At 38.6% G+C, this 15,254-nt stretch overlaps 1 protein-coding gene across 1 annotated transcript in view; it reads left to right on the top strand.

The window, feature by feature from the left end:
* The window catches only part of COL24A1 (collagen type XXIV alpha 1 chain), a 298,672-nt gene that overhangs the window by 188,776 nt on the left and 94,642 nt on the right, over positions 1-15,254 (top strand). Inside the window, exons 35-36 of the mRNA XM_040987252.1 lie at positions 5,949-6,002; positions 6,164-6,271. Of these exons, the coding sequence (XP_040843186.1) occupies positions 5,949-6,002; positions 6,164-6,271 (162 nt within the window). The remainder of the gene's footprint in view (positions 1-5,948; positions 6,003-6,163; positions 6,272-15,254) is intronic.

Raw genomic sequence — 15,254 nt, 5'->3', positions numbered from 1 at the left:
TGCAAGTACCTCTAGGACTATGTTGAATAGCAGTGGAGATAGTGGGCATCCTTGTCTTGTTCCAGATCTCAGCGGGAAGGGTTCTAGCTTTTCTCCATTCAGTATGATGCTGGCGTTGGGTTTTTCATAGATTGCTTTGATTATGTTGTAGATTTTTCCATCTATGCCTTTCTTGGTTAGAGTTTTTAGCATGAAGAGGTGTTGGATCTTGTCAAAAGCTTTTTCTGCGTCTATTGATACTATCATGTGATTCTTGTTTTTTAGTTTTTGGGTGTGGTGTATCACATTTATGGATTTCCAAATGTTGAACCATCCTTGCTTTCTAGGGATGAATCCTACTTGATCCGGATGAATGATCTGTCTGATGATTTTTTGAATTCTGTTGGCTAGGATTTTGTTGAGAATTTTAGCATCAATGTTCATCAAGGAGATAAGTCTGTAGTTTTCCTTCTCTGATGGTTCTCTATCTGGTTTTGGGATTAAGGTAATGTTGGCTTCATAGAATGAGTCTGGAAGGGTTGCTTCCTTTTCTGTTGTTTTGAAGAGTTTGTGGAGGATTGGGGTTAGTTCTGTTCGGAGTGTTTTGTAGAATTCTGTAGTGAAGCCGTCTGGGCCTGGGCTTTTCTTTGTTGGGAGATCCTTGATGACTGTTTCAATTTCTGTCTCAGTTATGGGTTTATTTAATTCTTCTGTTGCCTCTGGACTAAGTTTTGGTAAGCAGTGGAGGTCTAAGAACTTTTCCATTTCTTGGTGGTCCTCTAATTTATTGGAGCACAGTTCTTTGTAGTAATTTCTAATTATTTTCTTAATGGTTGCAGTGTCTGTTGTTATGTTGCCTTTTTCATCTTTAATGCTGTTGATTCTCACTTTCTCTTGTTGTTTTTTTGGTCAGTCGGGCCAGTGGAGTGTCTATTTTATTTATTTTGAAAGCATTATTTTATTTGGTTCATTCTCAAATGCCCACAATGAGTGAGTCTAAACTGGCACCCAATCTAGGTGTAGGAAACAGGTCCCTCTTTAGAGGTGGCAGGAATCTAATTACCTGAGCCATCACTACTGCCTCCACAGCTCTGCATTAGCAGATGCAAAAATTGTGAAGTCAAATCAAGGAACCAAACCCAGGTAATTAGATATGAGATGTGGAGTCTTAACTCTTAGATTAAGTATACTTTCCTGAAAACCTTTTAATAACTCACCTATCTGCTTATGTCAGTGAGTCAAAGCTTAGTAACTTAGCTTCATAAGACTTGAAAACAAGCGTAATAAACCTTTCTGATGTATTATTTAAAATGTTTATCTTTACTTCATAATTTCAAAAACTGCATGCCAAACACTACTCATATTCTTATTTTGTAGCATTTACAGTTGTAATTTCATACACACTTTCCTCCAAATGAAGTGTTCTCTGCAGAATGCTTGTCAAAAATGTGAGACACTGTCATTGTCAATCATGATACCATTAAGAAGATTCACACAAATATCAATGACCAGCTCTCAGGATGTTTTCTCATCTAATGAGACAAATGAATGAAATATTAATTTAATTTTTTTAAAGATTTATTTATTTTTATTGAAGATTCAGATATGCAGAGAGAAGGAAACACTGAGAGGAAGCTCTGTCTGATGATTCACTTCCCAGGGGTGGAACTGAGCCAAGCTGAAGCCAGGAGCTAGGAAAATCTTGTGGGTCTCCCACATGGGTGCAGGGTCCCAAGGCTTTTGGCCATCCTTGACTGCTTTCTCAGGCCACAAGCAGGGAGCTGGATGGGAAGCAGGGCCACCAGGATTAGAACCAGTACCCATGTAGGATCCCGGTATGTGCAAGGCTTTAGCCATGAGGATATCGTGCTGGGCCCAATTTTAATTTTTTAAACAAACTAAAAATTGAAAGTTTTCAAAGATACAAGGGAAAATATATTTAGCTATAATTGGATAGTTCTTATCCAACTGTAAGTTTCTATAATTATGCTAATATAAATAGCCTTTATTTTAAGCTGTGGTGAAACTGTTTTCAATAAGAAAATAGAATCAAAGATAATTCATTAGGCATTCATTCACAGAAAGTTTTGCATCTGCTTTCTTTTCACTTTCCCTTTTGTGCAAGAGTGGAGAGGCAGGGAAAAGGAGGAGTAGGAGATAAAATAGTGAAAGTGTTAATGATGGGAGAGGTAGAGCAGAAATGAATAAACATTAATTGTCTTTACCCATTAACAGATCCATAACTCATTTAGTAGCACCATACACTATGGTTGTATATTTCTGCAAGTTCTGGATTTTTTTTAATATATTTTGACAATCTTTACATAGTTAATTAGGGTAAAAAGGGTCAAGAGCTATAGGAAAGTGGGTAAGACTATTATTTTTTCCATATTGTTTCCTTCATGTTTAAAGGGGGGTATTAAGGGAGAAGGCCCACCCAATTTCCCACTCTCCCCAGGTCCCGGATGTAGGGTATGCTCTGAGGTTCTTGCTCAAGTGGTTTTGATATTTCAACAGTTATGAATCGCTGCCCATCTTGCCACTCCAAGCACTATGAGGTCCATGAAGAATCCACTGATTGACATAGTCTATCATAGAGTCTCTGTTTGCCCCGTATTTCACTGCCAACATATAGCTGAGTTGGTTGGTTAACTTGTTCTGTCTTCTGTCTTTTCTTCGTTAGGGTTCTGAGTCCAGCATTTTGATTGGGGAGATCTCCAAAGAAACTTTGTCTGAGGTGTTCTCAGACCAGATTCTTGTATGTGCTAGCAAGTACAGGGCCCAGCACAGTCCATGGTCCCGATCAGCTGGTGGTTGCAATTGCTGGGTTGGTTCTGTTTTCACTCCTGACTTCCACTGGAACTAATGGGTGTTGCAGTCCAGCCAGGTGCAGTCCAGCACATATGTGGCCCTCACATAAACAAATGGGAGCTGCAGCCTAGTTGGAGAGACCCACAATAACCACCTCGAAGTTTGCCCCCTACCCTGGTTTGCCAGTATGTGTAGCAGTAATCCAGTCTTTCCCACACCCCATTCCACCCCAGCCGCTGTCCAAGTTTTATGCCCTCCCATGGAAGTAGTTACCCAAGAGGCAGGACCCACTGTTTCCCTCCCAGGCCTCTCCCAATCCCAGATTATGCACTCTCCAGATAGTTCTGTGGTTTGACTTGAAAGAACTGGCCCCCAGGGCCAGCTTCTGCCAGCTGATGCTGTGGCTAAGCCCAAACAACCCTCACCCACTCTAATTTTGTTTGCACCAGTTGGAATAATCAGCCCAGCCTGGCTTTTTCCCTGATCTAGTCCACATGAGGCGCACAAGTGTTGTAGCCCTGCCTAGTCTGGTCTGCCCCCATCCCAGCCTACGTTCTCCAGCGGGAATAGCTGTCCAGCAAAGGAACCCTGTATTATTCCCCTGCTGGCTCTGCCCCCTCCCTTCCTTGTTCTCATGCTTGCTGGTTGGGCAGTCCCTTCCAGTACAGGCAACCTCACCTTGGCATTCCATATTGTGTACTGGTTTTCGTCACGACCAAACCTGGCTCGACCCACACTGTTCTGGTGCTTGGATATGCCAGTGGATGATGTGGACAGATTCAGCCTGGTCTTCCCCCAACCCCTGCCAATTGTATGCCAATGGGTAACTTTCCATGGCCTCTTATGGGCTGTTTCCTATCATGCTTCTTTCGCTTACGTGCTGGGTCTGTGTCCTGCCAGAGGAGTTGCCCAGGCTCCTCCATCAGAACCTCTCCCAATGCCAGGTTTCACGCTTACCAGTAGGTCCATGAGCCAGCCCTACTCAGTCCACCTCCTGTCATAGCAGGAACTGTGGCTTTTCCGGACTGGCCTTCAACCCAATCTGGTCCTTGCTGTTGGATGTTTCAGCCCAGCCATGGTTTGTCCATACCCACATATGGCTCACACATGGCTCAGTAGGGGATTGAGACCTTGCCTAGTCCATCCCACATCTATCCCAGTCCTCCAGGACACCAGAGGGTGTTGGGGTCTGGCCCAGTTCATTGCATCCAATCCCAGTCCACGGTTGTGCCATGGGGGACTACAACCGTTTCCAGATCAGAATGCAGCCCCCACTTCCAGGCCACACGCCTCTTGGTGGGAACTTCAATCCAGCTAGGGTTGTCCCCTTAGCTCCCCAACCAGGCCTCTTCCCAGCCATAGATCACATGCATGCCAGTGGATGCTCTGACTCAGCTTGGCTCAGCCCCTCCCCTGTCCCGAACTCTGCCTTAGACACTGTGGCTTAGCGTCCCTAGCTCCCACAGACCAGTAGGTACAAGAGCCTAACTCGGCATGACCTATGCTCTGTCCTGGTCTCTAGTTTTGCTTGTGGGCTAAGGTTTGCTCAGTCCTGCCTGATCTACCCTGTTCCTTAACCAACTGACACATTTGCCAGCTGTTGGAGCTACTTTGCCCAGCTTGTCCAACCCCCAGGTGTGGACCACATGTTCACCAGCAGGAGCTATGATTCGCCAGGGGAGTTTCCCAAATTCCTCCACTTAATCCACTCCCAGACCCAGTTCTCATACATGCCATAGGGTTTAGGCCAGTGCCTGGCGCAATCTGGCCTTCCATTTGGCCTTGTATGAGCTGGTGAACGTTGCAGCCCGCCCACCCATACCCTATTCAGGATGCACATTTGGGTGCTGCTGCCCTGACCAGTCCAGACTATTGGGCATTTCTTTACCTGTAATTGATGACAGGCTCCTTGGTCACACCTAGCTTAGTCCATCACCACCCCAACTCTTGAGATAACCAGTGGTGCTAGAATGTTCACAGGATGTGGCCCACACATCCCTCATAGGATTTACCCCCGGTTATGGTGCTTGGAGTGCTAGTTAATGTAATGTCTTGCTTAATGTGACCCTTCTCTTGATCTATCATATCATGTAACATGATATAATTCTGCAGGACAAGTCCCAAGCCATAGCTTTTGCATGGACTGATATTTGGTGGTCAGCATTGTTCAGTGATTACAAGTTTTACAGAAGAAGAGTTACTGCCAATGGGAATCCTTATGAATTCTTCACATCCAAGAAGCACAGTGGGTTCTAACTGGAACTAACTAAGCAGCGATTCAAAGAACCAAAACTCCAGAGCTTCCTGGCCGGGCAGCCAGCAAGTGGAGCCGCCTGGGGACAGCTCACCCAGTGCACATGGTGGCTGTCGTCTGGGATACAGGCATGAGATGCTGCTTCCTGAGACCCACCAGCAGCCTGGAGGCTGCTGGAAGTTTAAACTCCCAGGCCCAAGGTCACGCCCCTCCCCATCCCATTCACTGCCCAATGAAGGTGGCGGGTGGGTACTGGACCTGCCCAGTCACGGAAACCTCCTCCATCAGTGTACTTACCCCGAAGGGAGCAGCCCCTGGATCCCAGGCAGGCCCGGGGACAGCTCACCACATGCACATGGTGGCTGTCTGGAATCCAGGCATGAGATGCCCCATCCTGAGACCCACCAAATTCTGGATTTAAAAGACAGATTCTTTATGGTCTGGCATGTTAGTCTTTACTTTTCTCTGATGGGAAAAAAATACAAACGCTCTAAAAATCTAGTATAGTAATCATAACTGTATCAAGTTATACTCTCCAGTGTAAATTCAGTGTACAAGGCATTATAATTATACAATGAATATTTACTTTCCTTGAGCTCAGGGATATAAATATGTATCAATTTTTAGAGCTACCTAGTGTGTGCATATTACTTTTAGATTGTTATAATCTGTTCATATTCTGGGACCATCTTGTACTTGAATTGGTAACACTCTGACTCCTTAAATTATCTCGCGAGCTATTCAAAGTAAATTAAATCATGCTGTCAAATCTCCTTTAGAAATCAAGTAGAAGTGCAAATAAGCACAAACCTGTTATTTTCTATATATTCCAGAGGTAAAAGAAAAAAAAAAAGACAAATGATGTAGCCAAAAATTTAGTCTCACATTTTCTGCTGCAAAACAGGGTGAACCAGGAGCTGCTGGAGAAGAAGGTCTCCAAGGAAAAGATGGATTCAAGGTAAAGCATGCTTGTAATATTATATAGAAAATGAATGTTTCATGAAGCCTTTGATATAAGAAACATAATTATTTTGAGATGCCAAACAAAAGTCTACTTGTTGTGAAGTATAACTATTTCACTACATTCCTTTTTAAAAGAAAAACTGTATTGAATTACAGGGAAATCAAGGAGATCGGGGATTTCCTGGAGAGAATGGAGACAAAGGCGAGATGGGGATGAAAGGAACTCCTGGGCCCTTGGGTAAACCAGGTCACATGGGACTTCCGGTAAGTCCTTCTAGGTCCATTTTCAGATTCTCAGCGAAATTGGTGCACATTCACGTGAACACACACACACACATACACACACTGACTTAACCCCTGGGTAGTCAGAAGTGTGGAACGGTAGCTTGAAAGCAGAACAAAAGGAGAATACTTGTCTTCCTAAGATATACAATAGGAAGACATTTTTTCCATAAACCATGTAGCTTTTATCAAAAAACATTAAATTCTTTATGTTGTCAAAACTTAGATTGGGCACTTCTTGTGCTTATTCATAGAACTGACATTATTACAGAACAATATCCTACCTTTGGGATGAAATTCTTTGCAAGCATAGTATCTGGCTCAGTGTCAGGTATCTGATCTAAATTGAGACATAACTTTAGCAGAAGTTTTAAATGTCATATGGAATAAATCCTCTCACCTCAAGAAATATTGGTTTTATATAGAGAGAGAGGGGTTTCTCTCCAAATACCTACCATACCCAGGGCTGAACTAGGGAGAAACTGAGAGCCAGAAGCACAATCCAGCCAGGAACCTGAGTGCATGAGCCATCAACTGCTACCTCCCAGGGTGTATATCAGGAAGATGGAATACCAAGTGCTTTCATGGGGAATGGAGGCATACCAAACATTGGCCCTGCGTCACCAAATATCCGCCCCCATGATGTAGAGATACTGAGTCTTTATTCTTTCCCCTCTGCCTTCTAACTTCCAAATCACTGATTGTCTTAAGTCCAACGCCTTAACCACTCGACCATTCTGGTAGTTAGATCCAAATCACTGATTGTCATCTTAGATAAACCCTGTCCCAGTGGGCACAGTTAGATATGCTGAAGTAAGCTCTAACTAGACCAATAGAACATATTTCATAAAAGAAACATAAACTGACATCTCCACTTTCACATGTGTGCATGACTGTACAATTAAAATAATGCCCTCACACATCTTTCCCCAAATGATAGATAATATTGCCAGTGTTTTTCAAAATGACATTTGAAAAATGAATGATGTAGAAGTGTCCCTGTGTTTAAACTTGGGCAAATTAAATCATTCTCTCCAGTTTCAGAGTAGTGCTAAAGTACCCTTTTCTCCCATGTCACCCTCTCAGCCATGGAAAATTATGACGGATATTCTTCCCTGACAAATACAAAGTATCTGAGAGTCCTCCACAAAATTATCTTAAATGCCATTGACCTAGACAGCAAATGATGTGTTTTCCCTTATATCCTCTTACATCATACAGTTGAAAGAAACAACCTCAGAGAAAGTTAAGAGGCTTAATATACAAGATAATATGGCACTTATTCCTTTATTTTTTGACTTCTGTGTCTCTAAGCCTCACTTATTCAAAAGATAACCAGTTTCAATCCCATGTTTCGTCTTTCTGATGTTATTGCTAAATTTCCTCTTTGGAGAACGCTCAACCCTCTTCCATTATGGTCAAGGAAAAGCCCACAAAGAATCCAAGGAATGGATGCCAAGAAAGTGTAATTGTTTTCCTGAGAGTTGTTGTCAAAGTTGATTTTATATTTTAGAAGCCATTAACAGTTATTTCTAATTAGCACAAATTTTCATCAAACTTTTATTGCAAAATTATAAGGATTAGTGGGAAGGGGTACACAGAGGTAAGAAAAAGAAAGACCTAAAGGGACCATGAACTAACAGCAAGACAGCCAGGGAAAGATGATGCAGTTTGACAGTTTGTGATGGGCAAAACAAAGATGAAAAAGGATCTCAGTGCAGGCATGGAAACATGACAAACCCAGATTTCATCTGCTTCATAATTTTTCCCAGGAACAGTCCAGCCTAGTACACATCTTTTGTGCCTTTTTTTTTTTTAGTAACAACACATGTGTGTTTCTTCTTCATTCTTCTGTTGTTCTCCTTGGAATTTTAAATGCCTTTTAGCTTATAAACTCAGGGGAAAAAATACACTGGCTTTTTTTTGTATTTTCAAAAAGAATCTTATGATCCAAGGGACTATTGCTAAGACAGCCTGATGTTGGCTTTATTTTTCACTTTTAAAATTATTCCTTAGGCAGTGTCACAAAGATGCTTTCTTGGATTCTTACAAAGTAAACAAGAGAAAGAAAGAAAAGTAAATAAACATTTTTGTTTTCAAGAAAAGAGGATCTATTCTTACTTCCTATGTCTAAATGCCTAAATGCTCATGAGAAAAGAGTTAAAAAAGAAACATCTGCCTCACAGCTTGCGTCTGTGTCTATAAAGCAGTCTGCCACAGTGGTATCTAAAATCTATTCATATGTGTCTCTATGACACATAGTTAAATTCATCAAGATAAAAATGGATTGTTTTCCTTCCTTGGGACAAAATTTTCTTCGATTTATTGAAATGTGGTTTTACCAGTATGTATAAGGTGATATTCGAAATGAGTATCTTAAGAAATGAAATGACACAAAGGCCCCTTTCTCTAAAAGGCTCTTTTATATTTATAGCTGGAAAAGAATGATTATATATATATATATATATATATACTTTATTGGAAATCTTGATAAACAGTTGGGGGAATAGGAGTTGAGTGGCATTAGGGAGTGAAGAATTATCTAAATCTTTTATCATTTAAATAGTTCCTATGACTCTGATGTTAGGCTTCTTTATTTTGGATCATTTATCCTAAAGCAAAATAGAAATATACATAAATCTCTTCTGCCAACCCTGTGACCATCGTTGAAACTCCTGCTGTCTTACTAAAGCGTTGTGCTTGTAAAGTCTGTGGTTTCTTAGTTCATGTATTGTACAAAACAAAGGGATTGGAGATCTCTTTCAAAATCTCTGGTGGAATGCCAAATTAGCATACTGAACTCCTTATAGCCCTTTTTTAGTCAGAAAAATATCCTTATATATTTCTTTACTATATTAGCGTTCATTTATTTTTTTTTTTTGACGGGGAAAAGGTTGTATACCCTCACAATAATTATCTTGTATTTTAAGCATTTTGTTCAGTTTACAGGTTGATTCTATAATATGTGTTTGTGCATTAGTTCAACAAAGTATTTACTGTTTTCTGTTACACAAGAAGTCTGCTAAGTACTCAGGTCAAAAGATTAACAAAATCCCTGGTTTCAGATATTATACCCTAATAGAGAGGGACAACAACAGATTGAAAGTCATTGCTGACTGTGATCATGCAATGATGGAAATAAATGGGATAATGAAAGAGAATAGCTGAATAAATGTAGAAAGAAGACTAATTAAGCTTAGGGAATGCAGTACACTGAGGGTGAGAGCGCGGACTTCTCAGAAAAGGGAACAGATGAATAGAGATGTGGAGAATTAAAAGGAAACTTCCATGCAAAGAGCTCTGCAAAGATTTTTCAAGACTGATGGAGCAGCAAGAGTCAAGAGTTCGAGATGAGAATGAGCTAAGAATTTTTAGAAAGTTAAATAAAGTTTTGCAGCTACTGTACAATGAATATTAAAAAGTTCCTCAAAGTGAGCTTGAAGAAACTGGTAGGAATACGATTGTGAAGGACTTTTTAAACCATGGTGAAACGATTACCTTTTATTGAAAGTATACTGAGAAGTCATTGAAAGATTTTGAACAAAAGAGGAACGTAGTCTCTGATGGGAATCACACTTTGGTTTTTAAATTATGTTTAACAAAATAAGTGTTTTTGGCTACTTCAAGGCATGAAATCAAATTTCAAAAAAAGAACAAAATAAATTTGAATTATAAAAGTGCATCATATGCCAAGACCATTCAGTGAGAGAAAGAACAGTTTTTTTCAATAAATGATTCTGGGACAACTAGATATCCACATACAAAAGAAAGAGTCATAACCTTTCTTATAATACACACAAAGATTAACTCAAAAGATCTAAATTTAAGAGCTAACTGAAGAACCTCTCATCTGGAAGATGACCCAAATACTTGGGAATATGCTTTCCAATGTGGAAGATCAGGGACTAGTACTTGGTTTCTGGCTTCAGGCTGCCCTATATCTGACTATTATGGCCATTGGGCAAGAGAACCAGTGGATGGCTGATCATTTTCTCTCTTTTCTCTCTTTTCTTCTCCCTCCCTCTTTCTCAGTCTTTCAAATAAATAAATATTTTTATAAGAATTATCTCATTTCAAATGGCACAGTCAAGAAAGTGACAATTTCCATGAGAAAGCTTTTTGCAAATCATGAATTATAAGGAATGTGTATGCAGACTAAATTAACAGCACAATAAAAAGACAACTCAACTGAAAGACAAGCTAGAGCTAAATTTCTCCACAGATATCAAAAGGCAAATAAAGCATATAAGAAGATACTTCGACATCATTATTCATCATGAAAATGCAAATTAAACTACATTGAGAAACCTCTTCATAGCCAGTAGCTTGGTTGCAATAAAAAATGTGAAAAATAATGTTATTGAGGATATAGAGGAATTAGAATCCTTACATACCTTGCTCATGACATGTAAAATTTTGTAATTGTTTTGAAAACCACCTTGGGAATTTCTGATAATGTTAAACATGGACTTAACTAGTTGACTGAAGAATTCCAGTCCTAGGTATGATAAGTAAGATAATTTTCAAACAACTTGTACATAACCAAAAGTCAAAACAACCTAAATGGTCATCACTTGATGAATTCAATGTGATATATTCATATAATGGAGTATATTTGATGATAAAAATGAATGATAATACAATGCAAAATTAAGAAGTCACAAGAGATTACACATGTTGTGTGATCCCTCTTTATGAAATACTCCAAATAGGCAAACCCACAGACCCAGAAAATGAATTAATTGCCTAGAGCAGATGGGCAAAGAAAGAATTGTGACTTCTTACAGCTACATAATTTCTTTTTGGAATGATGAAAATGTTTCAGTTGCAATAATTCCACAACTCTGCATGATACATGTTTTATATATCTGGTATGTACACTGATTCTCAATAATGCTCTTTTGAAAAATAAGTATAAATGAGTATGATGAGAGAAGCTACTTTTGCAAGGCTTAAACTACTCAGTGGAGAGTACCAACATGTTCCTCTGTGTTAAGGAGATAAACCAAACTATTCTTTATAAACATGACAACTTTATGAGGAGGCTTCAAAACGCCCATGGGAAAATGAAATTAAAAGTGATGTGTATTTACACAAATTTTTGAAGTCACCTCATGTGACATGTTATATAAAATAACATTTTATCAAAGAAATCTGCTTGAGCATACACACTGTAGAAAATATTATTTTTCCCTGCAAGTTTCAAAATACACAAATGCATTGAGATGGCAGCGTTAGCTTGTAAAAGCCAACAGTTTGAAACAAAATATTATTCATGCATTTCAAGAAAGGATTAAAATAAACCAGCTTAATGTCAGAACAACTTTACTCCTTCTCAGCCCCCATGAAAAGTGAAAATAGTAGAATATCCTGAAAAAGAAAAAAAAAATGTATGAACGAAAGACTCAGGGGAGTTTTTGTGATTATATTGACAGTACAAAAATATAAAATAGAATGACAGAACTCCTTTTCATATGCATAATTGTTTCTTAAAATATGTAAAAAGCTCTATTTTGTAAAAAATTTTCTATGTAACCATATGTTCCATCCCCTAGAAGCTAAAAGATCTTTTTGAAAACCTCTCATTATATGTGGCTTTTATTTGCAAAGTTTTATTTTACTTCCAATATTTAGTACATATTCTTTAAAGTGTCATTTCCTTACTAGTTATTACTAATCTGATTAAAGCTGAGAATTTCCAGCTTTGAGAATGCATTCTGTCATCTGGTTACTCATTCATAAATTATTAAATATCAGTTGAATGCTGGGCACAGATCTGAGTTCAGATAAAGTAAACAAAATAAAAAAAAATCCCTGCTATCATAAAATGAGAAGGCACTATAACAAGAATAATAATTTTTGGTAGTTATCAATGTTATGAAGAAAACAAAATACATTGTTTAGATATAATGTGGCCAAGTAGCAGGGCTGTCATAAGTGGGAGTAGTCAATAAGGTACTGCCTGAGAGGGAGTATTGGTATAAGAAGAAATTTACAAACCCTTAATTATGTCAATGCTCTACAACTACTGAATTAAAGTATTCACATATCAGCGGGAATAACAACTTTTGTATAGCTAATGTTCCTGAGCTATTACTTGAAACAGCTGGGAAGCTTGTGGTTGCAGTCACGTTTTGAGATTAACAGCCTTCTGGTATCTAATGATGGTATCCAAAACAGAAAAGGCCTTGACCTACTTGGAAATAAACAAAGGCTATTATAGCTACAGCGCAATAAATAAACTGGAAAACATTATGTCACAAAAATAGTTGGAGCTAGATTATCTAGCATATTATAAAATATGATAAGAGGTTTGGAGATCATTCTAATCGCATCAGACAGCTATTTGAAGGGTTTTAAACAGGGAGACATGAGTAAAAATTATAGTCATTTATCCCATAGTGGAAGATTGAATCATGGGGGTACAAGTGGACCAAGCTACTTGGGAGGCTGTGATGAGTGGGAACGCAAGGGAGCAGAGATACTGAGTATGATCAGGTTCCTGATTTGCTAATAGCTTGGTTGTTTAGAAAACATAAAAAGATTTAACAGAGCAATGGAGTAGATGATATCATTGAAGATTTAGCAAGGGTAATACATGGTTTAAATTGTACTCAAACATTCCTGCATATGAGGATTTTTCCCTGGCTCATCTGACATTCATTCCTGTTTACTGACTCAAGGGATGCAGTGGTGGAATGGAGGCCAAGAAGACTTAGAATCTATACAGTTGAGTGCTTGAACTTAATCTTCTCTGTAATTTAGTAGAATATTCAAGTAATGCTCAGATGTATTAATCACTTGATCTTATCACTTCCTGACCTCCCTCTTCCGGGCCTTTGCAATATTGGACTGTGTGCCTTGTGACAGTAAGGATAAGGAGCCTTGGATCTGGACACAGTGTTGTTCAGACTAATTACGATATGTTCATGTCCCTTGTAAATATGTTTCTTTCCTATCCTGCTGGCCTCTGGTGATAATGTCTGTGGCTGGTTATTTTTGTGGTTCCAACAGGGGCTGGGGAGGTGATGATGGTGGAAGGTTAGTTCCCTGCTAAATTGGCCTCCTTTCAGCTACTACTTATCTTCACGGATTCCTCCAGGGTCTATGTGATTCTCTTCCAGGCCTAGCCCACGAAATCTGCTTTCTAGCTCTTATTACAGAATTATATTTTCCCATGGCAGTGGCCAGTCTTTGACACCTGTAAGCTTCCCTGTGCCTGAGTTCCCATCTACTTAAAGGAACTAAAACAACGGCCCAGGAAAATTTAACCTTGTGATTCTCCTCATTTTGAGTATATACCAACTAATATGAGAACATTTTATTTCAATACCGTGGTTGAATATTGATTATAATTAATAACAAGTAATTGGTGACTTCCTTATATGAGTATCACAAGAAAATGTTTAATTTTTAAAAATTACAAATTCAACTCATGTATCTTACATATCAAATAAAGAAAAATGCAATAGTTGAAACAAAAAGTATTTAGAATTATTTACTACTCATAAATTAACTGCCATTTTTAATAGTGAGACTTTGACAAATGATCTAAGGTAACTACTATGCACTATTTCTGTTTGACTCTGACTGAAAGCCCCTGCCAGTACAACAGAGCAAAATAATCAACAAATGATGAAGCATGGTGAGAGTTCAGCAAGAGGCTATATATAAAAATACACAAAGATAGATTCCATTCTTCACTGGCAACAGGCAGTTTAAAAGCAATTTTTAAAATATGGTTTCCAATAACTTTAGAAACAAATTAAGCACATATGAATAAATCTAAATAAAGTTAACAATATTTTCACAAATAAAAGAGTGTTAAGTTTACTGACAGCAGTAAACTCCTGCTCTCTGCTACAGGCTTGGGAAAACAATAGAAGATGATTCAAGTCATTGGACGCCTGCACTCATGCAGGAAATCCAGAGGAAACTCCTGGATCCTGGCTTCAAATAGGCTTAGCCCTGTCTGTAATGGTCTTTTAGAGAGTGAATCAGAGAATGAAAGATTTCTCTGTGTGTCTCTGCTTCTTTCTGTAACTCTGCCTTTCAAAAGGAAAGAGAGAGAGGCTATTTGGGGAACTTATGTTGGCAAGAGAAGCAGTAAGGATCCAAAGAAAACAATAAAGGAAAAAAATAAATATTGATGAGTATGATTATGATTATAAGTTGTGTTCATAAAAAACTATTATAAGCAATATATATCGGCATTGAGTTCTAAGCTATATATACATATATGATTAAGTTCTATTGAAGTATGTGGAAGGAACATGAATTTTCATTGCAACTTTTAATATCTTTATAGGTATTATTTCATAATTCACTTTTAGAAAGCCAACAGTGGTTGGTAAGGACTAGCATTTTGTTGAGCTCTCTGTTTAGTCTTACCCTCTGTAAGATTCATATTCATTATTTCATTTAATGTTTATTACCGTTTGAAGAAGTTTTATTATACTTTTCGTAACAGGAAATTCTGACTGTTAGAACTTAGTTAATCTACCCAGGTTCATGTGACTATTAGGTACCTTAGTATGAATCTGGAGTCTGACTGTTAAAAGCTCACCTCACAGCCTTAATTTCTGCAGGATTCATCAGCCTTTTTTGACACGGTCTTGTTAATGCTTCAGGCGTCATTCTAAGAGTGCAACTATTGTTTTCACCTCTGGATGCAGCTGTAACTACACCAGTGGCCTCCTAACTCAGCCTCAGAGGCTACTAGTGTCTGCTCAGGAGCGCAGGGCATGAGTCACTTCCTTAGGTATCTGTTTATTCATTCAGCAAATATTTATCAAGAGCCTACATAGCACAGTGGTAAACCACAATTTATTTCTGGGCTAACTCATTTTCACAGTTTGCCAAGTTTCAAGGACACAAATTTGAAATTTCCATTCTGATTTCCAACTAATGAAATGAGTGTTCTAGTAAATTATTAGCCAGTTTAGAACTTGCTAACTGACTTACC

The sequence above is a fragment of the Ochotona curzoniae genome, unplaced genomic scaffold, assembly GCF_017591425.1.
Source record: "Ochotona curzoniae isolate NIBS_2020 unplaced genomic scaffold, NIBS_Ocur_1.0 contig_4612, whole genome shotgun sequence".
Taxonomy (NCBI): Eukaryota; Metazoa; Chordata; class Mammalia; order Lagomorpha; family Ochotonidae; genus Ochotona; species Ochotona curzoniae.
This window is presented reverse-complemented; position numbering and strand designations above follow the sequence as displayed.